Source organism: Camellia sinensis, chromosome 4 (genome assembly GCF_055761805.1).
Source record: "Camellia sinensis isolate YWXY chromosome 4, ASM5576180v1, whole genome shotgun sequence".
Lineage (NCBI taxonomy): Eukaryota > Viridiplantae > Streptophyta > Magnoliopsida > Ericales > Theaceae > Camellia > Camellia sinensis.
In genome coordinates this window covers 42,845,958-42,863,864 of record NC_138964.1, presented here as the reverse complement: position 1 = coordinate 42,863,864, position 17,907 = coordinate 42,845,958, and the positions used below count along the sequence as shown (strand labels likewise).

Sequence of the window (17,907 nt, the reverse complement as noted above, 5' to 3'; positions counted from 1 at the left end):
GATTTCTCCCACTTCAAAGCCAATGTTGACCACCCTTGGGCCATCTTCTTGCACCCTAAACCCCATATTTGTGATGCACACATCTGGGAGGCCACCAATATTTGGTGGCCGGCCAGTAATTACTTTTGAACCTTTTGAACCCCTTTGAAAAGTGGGTTGTTCTCTCTCTTGGTTCATTTTCTCCAGTTTGTGACCACAGGGTTGTGTTGTGAACACATGGGAGGCCCTCTTTCTGTGGTGGCCGGCCATTAATTTTCATTGACCGTTTTGACCCTTGGCCGGCCGGCCACGGGGAAAGCCGGCCGGCCACCTGCAGTCCCAATAACTGGCCGGCCATGCTCCTTGCTGCAGGCACATTTCAAATATGCATCTCTTTTCCCCCAGATTCTGTATCCGGAGGGGGGGGGGCTGCATTTTGGGGGGAAACTTGGATTGTTTTCCCTCCATTTCCCCCCCCATTTTCCCCCCTTTTTGTCTATATAACAGCAACTCCAGCTTTGTTATGAGGGTTACAAAAATTCCCCCCAAGCCTCTTGCATTCAATCTCTCTCTCTCTCCCTCTCTCTCTATATTTCCAAGCTCCAAACTCTCAAGTCCCACACTCATTCCTTCACCAACCCATAGCCCCACCCTTCCATCCTCCATTCCAGTAGCTGGAGGTTGTTCTTCAAAGCCTAGGAGTGCTGCAACTCAAGCCAAGGAGCTGTCAAAGACTAGTCTTCAAGGATGAGTCCCTATTTTTCTTTTTTGTGTTTTATTTTGTTCAATACATTAGCTATGCTTGCTTGCTGTTTTGGGCTCCGACCCTAACTGGAACTAGGCTTATTTTGAGCTATTTTTCATGTTTGTTTAAGGGCCTCTCACTGTTTGAGGCCTCCTTGTTGCACTTGCTTCATTGCCTCCCTTGTATGCCATTTTCTTGTGTAGAATTTTTGGCCTATGTATAAATTGTTTTGAGGCATGTCATAAACTGTAAAGTGGCTTATTTTGAGCCCTTCTTCAATGTTGTTGAAGGGCTCATCACTCTTTTAGGCTTCTATCTTCCACTTGCCTTTATATCCCTTTTTTGGCTCTATTTTTGCATGATTTATTAGCCTCTTGTGCTTCTGTTTTCGGACTCTGGTCTGAACTGAAAACAGCCTTATTTTGACCCCCTATTCATGTTTCATTAAGGGTCTTTTACTGTTTGAGGCATCCTTTTTGTACCTTGTGTTATAGCTCTCTTTTTGGCCTTGTTTTGCATAAGTATTTTGAGCATGCTTGTGTACTGTTTTTGGCTCAGTCATAAACTGTAAAAGGTCATATTTTGGGTCCCTCTTCAACATTGTTGAAGGGCCCTCATCTATTTGGGACCAGAAGCTGTGACTTGCTTCTTTATCTCACATTTAGGGCCATTTTTGCGTATCGGTTTAGCCCTATTTGTGTTTGCTGTTTGGCCTCGCTTAAAACTGTAAACATGCTTGTTTTGGGGCTTCCTTATATCTTTCTTCATACTTCATGTACAAATAATGCATGCTTGATGTAGCTACAAGTCATTTCATGTGCTTAATCTTGCATTTCGGGACCATTTCATGCATCGGGTGCTATGTTGTCATGATTCGAGGCTGTTTCGGGTCATATTTTAGCGTTGAAATTTGCATGTTTGCATATCATATTTCGTGCCTTGCCATGTCTTGTTAGAGTGGCATTCAGTGCCTTAGGATTGGTCCTCGGTTTGCGTGCACGTATGCACGCATCTCGAGTGTCTCATTTTCATCTAATGGCCTCTTATGCGAGTGTGGCTGAGGTCCACTTGTGTTAGTGTAAGTCCATTTATGCATTGTGTATGCCATTTCATTTCATAGCATTGTGTATGCTAGGTTGTATGTTAGCGCATTGTGTATGCCATGTTACCTCGTGCATCGTGTATGCCATTTCATAGCATTGTGCATGCTAGGTTGTATATTAGTTGCATTCATGCATGTCATGCATATTGCATTGTTCTTGGGATAAGAGTTAGTCCGAGCACGGGAAACGAGGGACGTTTCGTACTCCGAGTGACGGAACGTGTCTCAATTCCCAATCGCCGACACTCCGGATTATCCATGATGGAGTCTAGGTTTTGTTTGTTTTCATGTGCATTCATTCTATATTGAGTTGCACAATTCGACTCCTCGGCCATCATGCATCGAGATGCGTGATTGGTGGCACGAGGATCGAGGCATGCATACATTTGTGAAAATACATTGCTATGCCCCTCTCTTGCTCTCTGTTGCAGCAAATTAAGAATCAGCAGTCTTCCGGAGCTTAGCACGCTTTCCAAGAATAATTACAAAACAGAGGCTAATTGGGGCATCCCAGTGGATTTCCACGCAAGGCAGCCCAAACATACATCATTCATCAGAGTCGAGGCAGTCCCTGGCTTGCATGCCAGTTTATAGCTTTCTTAGATTAATTTGTAAATTAATTAGGATTTTGGTATTTATTCGGGACTGTATTATTTATTCATTCGGGACTGTATATTATTTTATTCGGACCCTCTATGCGATGGCATAACTGTAATAAGTGTGCGTGTGTGTGATGCATGTCTTCCAACCCCACGTCTTTCTCCCTTTTATTTACCTGCTTATGATGGTTAGATTAGGGCATATTTCAATTAGCATACAGTATGGTAGCATGTTTGCATTCATTCATCTGTTTTGCATGCATCGGGCTCGGCGCATCATACTAACTGCATTGTATTTTCAATTCCAAATTGAATACATGTTAGCTGTAGCATTTCATATGCCATGTTTAGAATAGCCGAGCCTGCTATAGTTGCATTTTTGCATGTGTTGCATTAGGCATTTTTGTATAGTTAGGATCATGCATGGATTTCTAATTAGCTTCTGTTTTGGCTTGGAGTACTCGATAAGTTTTATGCTTTAGCATCCTTGCATACGTGTGAGTGACTGCCATGAATAGCATGCTTACCATGAGGCTATATGCTTATGTGATATAACTGCCTGAATGCCTGTGGGTGAAGGTTGGGTTATTTGGATTGGAACAATTCATCAAATGTGTGTTTTTTTAAGCCCACTAGATAGTGGCAAAATCATGTTTTCTAAGCCCATCTGAGGGTGGCAAATCCACGTCTTAGCCTACTTGCGAGTAGCACCATCAAACCATTTTCAAATAAACAAACATGAAATGTTTTGCTCCAATTCAAGCGACCCAGTCTATACTTGTATGTTGTGCGCATCACATAGTAAATCTAGGCTAATAACCGGAATAAGAACACACAATGTTTTTTCAAAAATAGATATCATGGTTAGTAGAGGCCGATCTTTGATCGGGCGAACGGGGGTGCTCACAAAGTGACCTTCCCCAATCGTACCCAAGTTCCCGAGCCGTGGCAACTTTGGTGATGACGGACACGTGGCCTTAGGCAACGAGTCAGGGTTTCTTAAATTTTCCAAAATAAAATATTTAGGTGGCGATTCTGTATCTGGCAAAGCAGTCCATGTTTGGCACTTCTTTTCTAAAAATCTGCTTTCTCAAAACGATTTGCCGGATTTGGACTCTTTGGTTCAGATTAAGAACCGTGATATTTGAGTGCTGAACTGTAGTGAGCCCAATATCGAACGGAACGGGGACTCGTTCCTCCCCGGGGCGTTCGGGGACGTCTACACGCTCGGGTAGGAAATTCGTGTATCCAGCACTTTTGTTGTGTTTACAGTCCGCTCGAGCGGGGTTTTACACGCTCGAGCGAGGACTTGTGTCACACGCTTGAGCGGGTATCGAGCGCCCATCGAGCGTGATTTTCACACATCCAGTACTTTTGCAGTTCGCTTGAGTGGGAAAGTTATGCTCGAGCGGAAACTTTTGTTTGCATGTCCACTCGAGCGGGGAAACCCACGCTCGAGCGGGACCTCTGTTTTCTGAAAGTTCTAAAAATATTTTTAAAGTGCATCTTTGCATCCTCATTTCATTCTAGGCATTCTTAGGCTTAGTTTAAGGCATCTTAATGAGGATATTGATGTAGAACCACACTGAGGCAAATTAGGGATTAAGTTATTATTTTCCCAACTGTGTAGCTTAGTGTGTGTTCACTCTGTAACTGTGTAGGGTTGGCATCCGGAGACGCTCTAGCTTATCTGTAGCCCAGAACTCTGTGAGTAACAATGTTGTAAAGATATGTTCAATTGAGATTATTTTCTAAACAAATGACTGTACTGCTTTATGAAATGACACCGTTTACTGAATGAATGTTTGTCCTATTTGTGAACTGTATTCGTGGCATCCATAGCAATATACTGTTACTGAACTGTTACTGCTACTGTTACAGAGATCTCTGTCGATTCCCATGTTTGGAACCACTACTGTTTACTGATATAATGGCCATCATTGACTGTTCGGTCTGCTAAGACCTACTGTACTGTTTTGTTATTGGGTGTACCACATATGACTATTATAGTTTCTGAATTACTGTATGGCATGAATTATGAGCCACAAACTGAATGACTAATATACTGATAAATGACTGTTTTCAATACTGAAAGGACATTCATTCTTAACCTTTTTACGTATATGTTATTCATTGGGCTTTAGCTCACTGCTCATATATATATGTAGGTGTACAAGCACCGGACCGTTGTTGGAAGCGTCAGGGTAAACTCCAGTTTTGTCGAGCCAACTACTGTGCCTCACTGAGAGGTTCTAAGTCCTTCAAGCTAGGGCTTTTGGGGTTTTTTAGTTTCCCCTTTTTGTATCTATTTTGTAATTACTGTATAGGCTGAATGATATCGTACTGTACTGTTATGGTAGGGATTCGGTCCCTAACCTGAATATCTGTATATGATGCATGTATGTATTGTTTTGTTCTGAATGTGTATATGTTATGAAAAGTCTTTTTGCATACAGACAGTCACAGCTCATTGGACATCTCTTAATTACTGTTCTGGCTTCCGCCAGCCCCTGTACTCTGTATTACTGTCTTACTGTTAAGCAGGCGTTCGATAATCTCGGATTACTAGCCGGTTACGGTGCTAAACCCATAGGGGCGGGTTTGGGTCGTGACAGAGTGATATCAGAGCGATACTAAACCACGAGTGATACCGCACACACGTGCCCAAATGAGCTATAGGATGTCCTAGAAAAGTGAATAGGGCATTGCATGAACATTGAAAAGTGTGTGTGGCCATGACATGAATATCTGTGCTAATGTGCTAATATGTTAAGTATGCAACTGTCTATGTTTATAACTGCCATAATTGTCTATAGTGAAATGGATAACGCAAGAACTACTAATGAATCTGAATCATCTAAGGCCAGAATGGCAAGTCTAGAGAGAACAATGGAAATGTTGACTAAGACCTTAAGGCTGTAACAACAGAACCAACAGCCCCCACCTCCTCCGGTACTGCCGGAACAGAATGTTAATGATGACATCATTGCTCTAACACAGAAGTTCAGTAAGATGAAACCGCCATCCTTTCAGAGAGGCCCTGAACCCTTAAAGGCCGAAGCATGGGTGCTTGAAACAGAAAATTTATTTGAAGTGTTTTCGTGTTCTGAAGCACACAAAGTCCTATTGGCTACCTTCACCTTACAAGAAGAGGCCAGAAGGTGGTGGATGCTGGTCTGCGGCACAAATACTGCTATGGATTGGGCTCAGTTTAAGGGAGCCTTCTTTGAGAAATACTTCCCACAGTGTGTCAGGGACCGCAAGGTAACCGAATTTGAACAGTTGAAACAAAGCACCATGTCGGTAGCAGAGTATGAATCAAAGTTTATCGAACTTGCTTGTCACGACCCAAACCCGCCCCTATGGGTTTAGCACCGTAACCGGCTAGTAATTCGAGATTACCGAAGGCCTGCTTAACAGTAATACAGTAACACAGAGTACAGGGGCTGGTGGAAGCCAAAACAGTAAATAGACAATGTCCAATGAGCTGTGACAGTCTGTATGCAAAAAGACTTTCATATATATATATATATATACAGTCAGTACCAAAACAGTATGCACAGTATTTACAATTATCCAGATCAGGGACTTAATCCCTATTAGAATAGTACAGTACAGTAACATCATTCAGTCTATACAGTAATTATATAACCGACACAAAAAGGGAAAAACTAAAAGACCCCAAACAGCCTCGGCTTGAACAGATCAGGAACCTCGAAGTGAGGCACAATGGTTGGCTTTGACAAAAGGGAGTCTAACCTACGCTCCTAGCTCCGGTCTGGTGCCTGAACACCTACATATATATATGAGCAGTGAGCTAAAGCCCAGTGAATAACATAATGCGTAAAGAGGTTAAGAATGAATGTCCTTTCAGTATTGAAAACAGTCAATTGATTCAGTGTATCAGTCATTCAGACATAACAGTCGTATGTGGTACATCCATTAGCAGAACAGTACAGTAAACAGTAGGTCTTGAAAGATCGAACAGTTAATGATGGCCATCAAAACAGTAAACAGAAGTTCCAAAATAGGAACTGACAGAGATCTCTGTAACAGTAGCAGTAACAGTAACAGTAGTTACTAAGGATGCCACAATACAGTTCAGAATAGAAGACAAACATTCATTTAGATAACAGTAAACAGTTCAAAAAACAGTTCAGTTGATCATTCAGAAAATATTCATTTTCGAATATATCTTTATAACATTGTTACTGACAGAGTTCTGGGCTACAGATAAGCTAGTACGCGTCTCCGGATGCCAACCCTACACAGTTGCAGAATGAACACACACTAAGCTACACAGTTGGGAAAATAATAACTCAATCCCTAGTTTGACTCGGTGTGGTTCTACATCAGTATCCTCATTAAGATGCCTTAAATTAGGCCTAGGAATGCCTATGATAGAATGAGGATGCAAAGATGTACATTAAAAACATTTTCAGAATTTTTAGAAAACAGAGGTCCCGCTCGAGCGTGGGTTTCCCCGCTCGAGTGGACATGCAAACAAAAGACTCCACTCGAGCGTAAACTTTCCCGCTTGAGCGTACTGTAAAAGTACTAGATATGTGAAAATCACGCTCGATTAGGCGCTCGATACCCGCTCGAGCGTGTGACACAAGGCCTCGCTCGAGCGTCCAATACCCTGCTCGAGTGGACTATAAAACAGTGTAAAGTGCTGGATGCAAGAATTTCACGCTCGAGCGCCAGTCACTCCGCTCAAGCGTGAGTCCAAAATCTGGAATTTCCAGATTTGAACCTCAAGCTCAAAAACAAGTTTCAATGTACCAAATTCGATCCTTTTGGGCTAATTTTCTGGAAAACTCTTCAAAACTCATAATATAACATGTTTCAAAGGTCAATTTGAAAAATCAAAGCCCAAAGGTAGTTCAATTAAATCCAATTTCAAACCAATTTTCATGAACATAACTCAAACATGACATGCATGAGTTTAAACCAATTCAAAGCTTCAATTACTTGCTCAAATGAGCTAATTTGCTCAAAAACAAGATGAAAACATGGACTATAACAATAATATGAACATGCATGTACCAAATTCCATGTAATCAACCTCAAAACGCAACAATGGAGGCATGCATGCATGATATATGCTATAATTCAACATGCTAGGTCCAATTCAAGACTCAACTCTTCAATATAACATGAATGTAACATGAACCATGTAAGAACTATCTCAAATACACAATCTAGAAGGTAATTACCCTACCTTAAGTCTCCAACTCCAAGTTTAGAAGCTCAATTTTGCAATTATCTTCCAAATCCCCTAAGCCTTCAAGCAAATTCAAGATGAAAACAAGGTTTTCTCCTCTCCCTCTCTCTCTAGTCGGCTAAGGACTCAAGAAGGCTGATGAAATGTTTTGTTTGAATGTATTGAGGCTCAAATATGTTTTGTATAAAGTAGCCACCAGGTGGTAGTTTGGTAAATACGGCAACCATTGCAATTTAGCATTATTTAATCTAATTTAATCATGCCAATTCAAATTTCAGATAAATACACCATAAAAACATATAAATCTCAATTAGCATAAAACACTAATCAATTTCTGGTTCGGCCGCCAATAAGGCCTTCAATTTGCAGTTTTAAGCTTAAAACATGAACAGATAATTTAACAGCCAACAGATAGAATTGCACTTAAACATATACAGGCAATCAATCAGTTGAGGATTTCAATCAATTCAGTCAATTATCATAATCAGTCTTAGTTTAACAGTAATCAGTGGTTTATCAGTAAACAGTGGTGAGGGTTGTCACATTGCCCGTTATACACCGCACATGGTTGACACTGACTACAAAAAGGCCAGGAAGTTTGAAGGCTGCCTTAATGTGGAAATTCTTGATAGAATTAATGTTTTGAAACTGCTTAAGTATGTGGATGTTCTTGACCGAGCAATCATGGCTGAGTTAAACATCGAGGCATTGAAACAGACTGATACACCATCGACTGAGTGGCGTGGTAAAAGACGGGGCTTTAAGTTCAAGAAAGGCCGAAACAATCCATTGAACAAAAAGCAGAATACAGGGTCAACGACTAGTTCTAGTCAAGGGAACCGTTTTATACCACCCTGCTCTGAATGTGGTAAGAACCATAAAGGGGGTTTGTTATAAAATATCTGGTGCTTGTTACAGGTGTGGCAAGGTGGGCCACATGGTCAAAGACTGCCCTTCTGCTCCCCAAGGCAATAGCAAAGCGGCACCAAGTGCAGCAGCATCAACTGCTCCACCAAAACCCAACCCTAAAGCGACTAGAAAAGAGCCTATAAGGTAAGGCCAAGTGTTCGCACTCGTACCGGGAGATGTACAGAATACCGAGACCGTTGTGTTAGGTATACTCTCAATTTGTGCGCAAAATGCATATGTTTTGATTGATTCGGGGTCTACACATTCATATGTATTGCATACTTTTTCGCGAAAATTGAATAGACCATTGGAACCCATGAACTATCTGTTAGCTGTATCTTCACCTGTTGGGGGATCTATGAATTGTGCTTATATGTACCCTGCATGTGAAATTATTGTTGGAGAGGCACATTTGTATATTGATTTACTGCCATTGAATATAGATCATTTTGATGTGATATTGGGAATAGATTGGTAAACAAAATATCATGCTACCATAGACTGTGTAACAAAAAAAGTTATTTTCCGTCCACCCGGACTGCCTGAATTTGTGTTTAACGGAGTAGGAGTATTACCTCCCCCATATCTGATTTCATCTATGGAAGCTCTCAAACTGATTAGAAAGGGGTGTAAAGGGTATCTATGTTTTGTATTGACTGTACCTACTGATGATAAAACTGATGCGAATAGTATTCCTATAGTCAGAGAATTCCCAGATGTTTTTCCAGATGATCTGCCAGGGGATTTGATTAATAGGGAGATTGAGTTCACCATTGATGTGATTCCGGGTACACAGCCAGTATCGAAAGCTCCTTACAGAATGGCACCGACTAAATTGAAAGAGTTGAAAGTTCAGCTGCAAAAGTTATTAGATAAGAAGTTCATCAGGCCCAGTACTTCACCGTGGGGCGCGCCGGTCTTATTTGTGAAAAAGAAAGACGGCTCACTGAGACTCTGCATTGACTACCATGAATTGAACAAGGTAACAGTGAAAAATAAATATCCATTGCCTCGCATTGATGATTTATTTGACCAGTTACAGGGTGCCCAAGTGTTCTCCAAAATTGACCTTAGATCTGGATACCACCAGTTGAAAGTCAAGATAGAGGACATAGAAAAGACTGCATTTCGAACGAGGTATGGACACTATGAATTTCTAATTATGCCTTTCGGAGTTACCAATGCACCTGCTGCATTTATGGACCTTATTGTAGACACCCCATTTTTGACGCTCCTTAAGACTTGGACGTCACCATTTGAACACTCGGCGATCATCCTTGTTTGTGTTCGTCTTGAGTTCCTGGAGGTCTCGGCTACGCGCCTTGCCTCAGGATCTCTCGACTCGACTGTTTTGTGTTTGTTTTTGCACCAAACACTTGTGTTTTTGCTTTGGAGGGCAGGGAATGGCTTGTTGGCCATCCCCACACTCCACCGGCCATGGCTTGAGGCCACCGGCTGTGTTTTGTTGCCATCGGCTAAATGTTGGGCTGACCAGCACTCTAGATGGTCGACCGGCCATCTATTTTGGTCAAATTGCATTTTTGGCTGGCCGACCACTATTCATCTGCTTTTGCAGATATTTTTATGCCAGCTGTGCTAGCTGGCATACACTTTACTCCCCTCCATACACGTGTATGGAGGGATCTCCCTCTTGACTAGCTTGTTTGGAAAGCTTCACAAGAGGGATTGTCTATAAGAGGGAGCCTCTTCTCCCTCCATTAGGATTACAAAATTTTTCAGAGCTTTAAGTTTTAGGGTTAGGGTTTGTTCATACTCTATCTCTATATCTCTCTCTCTCTCGAGTGTTTTGTGTGTGTTTTGTTCTTAATATTGCACACAAATACCTACCATTACACCATACCTTAGTTGCTGAGGCATAAGGGGCTTGTTCTTGGAGGTTTTGGACTAGTTTAAACCTAAGGAAGCAGCTGGTCTTCCATTTTTGAAGAGGGTCTACAAGGGTAACAATTTTTCCCATTTTTCCCCATTTTTACATAGCTTTTTCACCTATCTTGAAACTGTTTTTAGACTTTGTGTATAACATATAAAAGTCTTGTTTTTTCCTGCTCTAAATAGTTGTTTAAGAGTGTTTTGAGCTTTGGGGTTGTTTGACGCCTCTTAGGGCTTGTTTGATCCCATTTTGTGCCATTTTGGTTGAGCTCCGGGACCACCTTGTTTGGGCCTCTTCACCACTGAAATCTCGAGGAATTTCAGTGGTGAGGATGGTGCCTTGAGGTCCTAAGAAGGAGAGGGCCACCCCCTCTCCTTGTTGTCCTTGAAAAGGGCCATTTTAGCCTCTTGAGTGAGCATCTTATTTAGGTTCATGTTGGCCATATCTTAGCTTCTATTTAGTGTTATTTTGCCATGCTATAGCACTTTTTTATGTTGGTTTAGGCACGCCATGCTTGTTTAGCATACATGTCTTGTAATGCCATCATTTGCCTTAACATGTACTTAGCATGTAGATTACCATGCTTGCTTGTTTTGGCCAAGCTTTGTGAAGCTTTTAGGCTTGTTTTGCCATGCTTAAGGTCTGATGTAGGTTGTCTTAGCCATGCTTGTCATGCTTTGTTTAGCCTCTTTGCATTCTTGGCTCGTAAGCCTTAAGTGTATGAACCATGAGCACGCATTACTTGCATTATTCCAGTGGTTTGGAACCATTTAACATGTCATTTCAGTCCTCATGACATGCTTGCACGCTTGCATTTGATGCCCCTTTAATGTGTTAAAAGGTTGTTGTCTTATGCCCCTTGTTTAGGCCCTTGTGCATGCTTACATGTTTAAGCCATTTAGATGCCATCTACATGTGTTATTGGCTTTGTCTTAATATGCTAAAACTCTGATTTTGGTTGCTTAATTCATCCCATGTTTGATTTTGCTAAGTGTAGTTCAATACACCTTTGGCTCGCCTTGAATTTTGGCTTTGCTTGCATGCCTTGTTTGTCTTGTCTAGTTGGTTTGGCACCTTTCATGACTTGATTTTCAGAGCTTATAATACATGCCATTTGTCCATGCTTTCATTCTCTTAAGTGTGCTTGAGAGTTGCTCTTCAATGCCTAAGTGTTGGTCCTTGTGTGCATGCATGCTTGCATGTTATTTGGTTCTCCTTCTCTTAGCAATTGGCCACTGTTTTGGGCTTAGTATAGAGGTGCCCAAATTAGTTTAAGTCCATTATTCGCATGTTGTTGCATGCTCACCTTGTGTGTTGTTGCATACTTGTGTGTTGTTACATGTTTAGGTTGTTTAACATGTTTGCTCCATGTGTTGTTGCATGCTTGAACATCCACATTGCATCTTGCACACTTGTTGGTTTGCATTGCCTCATGCCTTGCATGCTTGCTTGCATAGGTTGTATGCCTAGTATGCATTGTGCATTGCATGCCCATGTTGCATACTTAGTTAACATGCCTAGGTTGCATTGCATTGGCATGCATGCTTTGCCTCTTGAATTGAGTATGATAGAAGTTGAGCCTCACTTGTTTGTTTGATGTGCATCTCATTTGAAATCAAAGTGCATACTTGGTTTCTTGGGCCATCACGTATTGAAATGCGCGATTAGTGGTCCGAGAATTGAGAACCATGTCCTTTTGAGTCACAAACATGATAAGAGATGTATTGGTGCACACATTTGCTTGGAATGCATTGCCATGCATTGTTTTGCTCTCTGCTACTGTCAAAACAGGTTCTGCAGGAAGTTTTGGCCAGTCGGCTACATACAGTGCCGACCGACCAACAATTTGTGGCCGATATCTCCACAGGTGGTCGATGACCATTCCTCATGGCCGGTGGTGTTCCACAACACTCAGAGAAGCAACCTTGGAGTTTGTGCAATTTTCAGAGGTGCCAAACAGTAAAAACAGAGGCAACTTGTGCATGGCAGTGGACTTCCGAGCAGAACCGAGCATGCATTGCATTGGGCCCTCTTCCCGAGGCTGTTTACTGTTTTATTAGATTAGTTAATTTTCTTAACTGGTTTAATTTGTCTGTAATAATTAATTAGCTTGTAGGTTAATTAATTGTATTATTCTTTTGGTACCTCCGAGCGAGGGCGAATTTGTAATAAGTGTGGGTGCGTGTGTGCATGTTTTCTAACCCCCACTTCTTTCTCCCTTTTACTTACCTGCTTTGATGGTTAGTATTAGGGCATATTTAATTTAGCATACCTTATGCTATGCATGCGTGCAGAATTCATCAGTATTGCATGCACCGGGCTCGGCGCATCATGCTAACTGCATAAGTATTTCAAATCTAACTTGAATACGTGCATCTAATGGTTGCATTTCACATGCCATCCTAGGATTAGCCGAGCCTATCCTAATTGCATTCTGTATGCGTTGCATTAGGCACTTAACATGGACTTGGATCATACATTGATTGCTAACGACATGACAGCATGCTTACCATGTGGCTAGATGCTTATGTGATATGAACTGCCTGAATGCCTATGGGTGAAGGTTGGATTGTTTGAGTTGGAACAACTCATCAAAATCCGTGTTTTAGCCTACTCGCGAGTAGCAAATTTCAAAACATTTTTCAAACAAACGGATATGCGATGCTTTGTTCGAAATTAGGTGATCTAGTCTATATTTGTTTTGCTGTGCGCATCACTGTAGACACCCCATTTTTGACCGACCTTAAGACTCAGACGTCACCGATTGAGCGCTTGGTGATGTTGCATAATGTGCTTGTTCAGAAGTTTCAGAGTTGCGGCCGTGAGCCCTGCCTCCGGACTTCCGAACCCTCTTCTGTGCCTTGTCTCGGTTTGCGAACCAGACTCGGTTTTCTCTGTTTCTTTTCCTGAGGGAAGGGAGAGGTCCTGTAGACCATCTCTCAATGTCCGTAGGCTACATTTGGTGGCCGTAGGCCATTTTTCCCATTTCGGAGTCCGGTTTCCGGTTTTCGGAGCCGTCAGGCCGTGTGCCTTGGTTCGGGACCGCTTAACCATCTCCTATTGCTCCGGTTTTTGGTATACTTCCTATTTTCTCCCTTTTGAGGGACACTGGGGTCTGAGAAACCCACTTCGTGGCCGAACGCCACTTTCGGTGCTTAACAGCCCATTTTCGGGACCCCGAACTGCGTGTTTTGGCCCCCGAACATTCGTTTTGCAACGGTTTTCGTTCATTTTTGGCAGGTACCTCTGTTTTGTCACCAGGGAGGTCATTGAAGGGTGGGAGGCCAGCAATTGTTGCAACAACCAGTTATACATCCTCCGACGCCCTCCGGCGCCCGTTTTTCGCACTTCCGGGCTAATGTTGAATACCTTGGACCCATTTTCTCCAAATTTGAACCACACATTTGTGATGTACACACTTGGGAGGCCCCTAAAAGTTCATGGCCGGCCATTAATTCAACTTGACCCTTTTGACCCCCTCCTTCCGGGCTAATGTTGAACCCCTTGGACCCTTTTTCTTGAACTTTGAACCACATATCTGAGATGTACACACATGAGAGGACCCTAAAAAGAGGTGGCCGGCCAGTAATTCAAATTGGCCCTTTTGAACCCCTCTTTCCGAGCTAATGTTGAACCCCTTGGACCCACTTTCTTGGACTTTCAACCACATGGTTGTGTTGTACACACATAGGAGTACCCCACCAGTTGGTGGCCGGCCAGAAAATATGATTGAACCTTTTGACCCCTAGCCGGCCGGCTAGGGGGTGTGGCCGGCCGGCCACCTGCAGCAAAAGTACCAGGCCGGCCGTATTCCTTGCACTGTTCCCTTTACAGCTGTGGGGCAATATCCCCCAGAAAAGATATTTATCCGGGGGATATTTTGTGGGGGAATTTTGCTCTCCTTTTCCCCCACCTTTACACCCCTTCTTTGGCCTATATAGCAAGCAAGCCTTGTAGTATTTTGGGGTTAGAAAAATTCTCCTTCAAGCATCCATACACAACTCCATCTTCATCCTTCTCAATTCTTGAAAAAACCCTAAGTCCCTAACCATCATTCTTTCTACACCACCAAGCTCTACCACCACCACCTCATTTCCAGCAACAAGGAAGGTTTCTCAAAGGCCAAAGAAGCTGCAAATTCATCCAAGAAGCAACAAAAGTTTGAGTCTTCAAGGGTAAGTGATACTTCTACTCTTTTGACCCTTTTTCTTGATCTATTTGTAAGCCCCACTTCCTTTTTGTTTCAAGCTCCGGCCCTAACTGAAAAGGGCCCTATTTTGAGCTCATCTTCACTTTTCATTAAGGGCTCAACCCTGTTTGAGCCCTCCATAACATACTTGCTTCATTGATCCTCTTATATGTCATAATCTTGCATGCTATTTTTGGCCCATGAGAAATCTATTTTTGAGCATGTTGTAAATTGATGTTAGGCTTATTTTGAGCCCCTCTTCAACATTGGAGAAGGGCTCAACATTGTTTGGTGCCTCCATGTGTCACTTGTAGTTATATCCCTTATTTGGCTCCATTTTTGCATAAATTGGCAACCCCCTTTACTTCTGTTTTTGGACCTTGGTCCGAACTGAAAGTGGCCTTATTTTGGCCTATACTTCATGTTTCATTAACATTTTTTTTCTGTTTGGTGATTATTTTGTATACTTCATGTTATAGCCATTTTTGAGCCTTATTTTGCATCACATTTCTATCATGTTTGTATACTGATTTTGAGGCTGCCATATACTGTAAATATTCATATTTTTGGTCACTCTTCAGTGTTATATAAGGAAAATTTTCAGTTTGGGCTTTGGTTATATCACTTGCTTCATTACCCCTCTTTTGGCCCCTATTCTTGCATGCCATTTTTTCCATACCTACGCTTGCTGTTTGGCCATGTTTATAACTGTGAAAGTGCCTTTTTTGGGACTGTCTAGCTTCTGTCTTTGCATTGCATGTCCATATTGTGCATGTTTGGCATAGCTATAGGCCATTTCGGGTGCCTAATGTTGCATTTCGAGACAATTTCATGCATTTGGTGTCATTTCGCTTCATTTCGGGACTGTTTTCCCCCATATTTTGTTGCTGAAATTCTGTTAGAATGATTGCCATCCATTCCATGTCATTTCATCACATTTTGCCATTGCCTCGGTTTGCGTGCCCGTGTGCACGCATTTCGAGGCACTCCATTTTTATTCACCGGCATCCTATGTGAGTGTGGCTGAGGCTCACTCATGTTGGTATAAGTCCATATCATGTTTGAATGTCATTTCATCACATTTTATCACCGCCTCGGTTTGCGTGCCCGTGTGCACGCATTTCGAGGCACTCCATTTTTATTCACCGGCATCCTATGTGAGTGTGGCTGACGCTCACTCATGTTGGTATAAGTCCATATCATGTTTCCATGTCATTTCATCACATTTTATCACCGCCTCGGTTTGCGTGCCCGTGTGCACGCATTTCGAGGCACTCCATTTTTATTCACCGGCATCCTATGTGAGTGTGGTTGAGGCTCACTCATGTTGGTATAGGTCCATATCATGTTTCCATGTCATTTCATTGCATTTTTCCATTGCCTCGGTTTGCGTGCCCGTGTGCACGCACTTCGAGGCATCTCATTTTCATTGCATCCTGTCATCGCCTCGGTTTGCGTCCTGTGTGCACGCACTTCGAGGCATCTCATTTCCATTGCATCCTGTCATCGCCTCGGTTTGCGTGCCCATGTGCACGCACTTCGAGGCAACTCATTTTCATTGCATCCTGTCATCGCCTCGGTTTGCGTGCCCGTGTGTACGCACTTCGAGGCATCTCATTTTTATTGCATCCTGTCATCGCCTCGGTTTGCGTGTCCGTGTGCACACACTTCGAGGCATCTCATTTTCATTACATTCTGTCATCACCTCAGTTTGCGTGCCCGTGTGCACACACTTCGAGGCATCTCATTTTCATTGCATTCTGTCATCGCCTCGGTTTGCGTGCCCGTGTGCACACACTTCGAGGCATCTCATTTTCATAGCATTCTGTGTATGTTAGGATTATATCTTAGTTGCATTTCATGCATATCATGCTTATTGTATCGTGTCCGGAATAGGAGTTAGGCCGGGCACGGGAAACGAGGTACATTTCGTACTCCGAGTGACGGAATGTGTCTCAATTCCCCAGTCACCGACACTCCGGATTATCCATGATAGAGTTAGGTTTTAGCTGTAGTTTCATGTGCTTTCATCCTATATTGAGTTGTGCATTTCGACTCCTCGGCCATCATGCCTCGGTATGCGTGATTGGTGGCACGAGGATCAAGACATGCATATATCTGTGCAAATACATTGCTATGCCCCTTTCCTGCTCTCTGTTGCAGCAAAACGAAAAATCAGCGACTTTTGGGGCTTGGCACGCATTTCAAGAACAGGTGTAAACAGAGGCTAATTGGGGCATTCCGGTGGATTTCCGCGCAAGACAACCCGGACATGCATCATCCATCAGAAGCAAGGCAGTCCCTGGCTTGCACGCCAGTTTTATTTGCTTTCTTAGTTAATTCTTTAATTAATTAGGATTTTGTAATATTTTGGACTATAATATTCTTTTATTCGGGACTGTATATTTATTCGGACCCTCTCTGCGAGGGCACAACTGTAATAAGTGTGGGTGAGTGTGATGTATGTCTTCCAACCCCACGTCCTTCTCCCTTTTATTTATCCGCTTATGATGGTTAGATTAGGGCATGTTTAAATTAGCATACAGTATGACAGCATGTTTGCATTCATTCATCTGTATTGCATGCACCGGGCTCGGCGCACCATACTAACTGCATCGTACTTTCAATTCCAAGTTGAATACATGGTAGTTGTAGCATTTCATATACCATCTTAGAATAGCCGAGCCTGCTATAGTTGCATTCTGCATGTGTTGTGTAGACACCCCATTTTTGACCGACCTTAAGACTCAGACGTCACCGATTGAGCGCTTGGTGATGTTGCATGATGTGCTCGTTCAGAAGTTTCAGAGTTGCGGCCGTGAGCCCTGCCTCCGGACTTCCGAACCCTCTTCTGTTTCAGAGTTGCTTGTCTCGGTTTGCGAACCAGACTCGGTTTTCCTTGTTTCTTTTCCTGAGGGAAGGGAGAGGTCCCGTAAACCGTCTCTCAATGTCCGTAGGCTACATTTGGTGGCCGTAGGCCATTTTTCCCATTTCGGAGTCCGGTTTCCGGTTTTCGGAGCCGTCAGGCCGTGTGCCTCGATTCGGGACCGCTTAACCATCTCCTATTGCTCCGGTTTTTGGTATACTTCCTATTTTCTCCCTTTTGAGGGACACTGGGGTCTGAGAAACCCACTTCGTGGCCGAACGCCACTTTCGGTGCTTAACAGCCCATTTTCGGGATCCCGAACTGCGTGTTTTGGCCCCCGAACATTCGTTTTGCATCGATTTTTGCTCATTTTTGGCAGGTACCGCTATTTCATCACTAG

The 17,907-nt window shown here is 42.9% G+C and overlaps 1 protein-coding gene and 1 pseudogene across 2 annotated transcripts in view; one reads left to right on the top strand and one right to left on the bottom strand.

The window, feature by feature from the left end:
• LOC114270372 (DNA-directed RNA polymerase 3, chloroplastic-like) overlaps positions 1–17,907 on the top strand; it is a 141,289-nt pseudogene that overhangs the window by 46,460 nt on the left and 76,922 nt on the right. The gene's annotated exons all lie outside the window — the stretch shown is intronic.
• The window catches only part of LOC145823229 (uncharacterized), a 31,241-nt gene continuing 18,661 nt past the window's right edge, over positions 5,328–17,907 (bottom strand). Inside the window, exon 6 of the mRNA XM_082922818.1 lies at positions 5,328–5,380. Coding sequence (XP_082778944.1) covers positions 5,328–5,380 — 53 coding nt within the window. The remainder of the gene's footprint in view (positions 5,381–17,907) is intronic.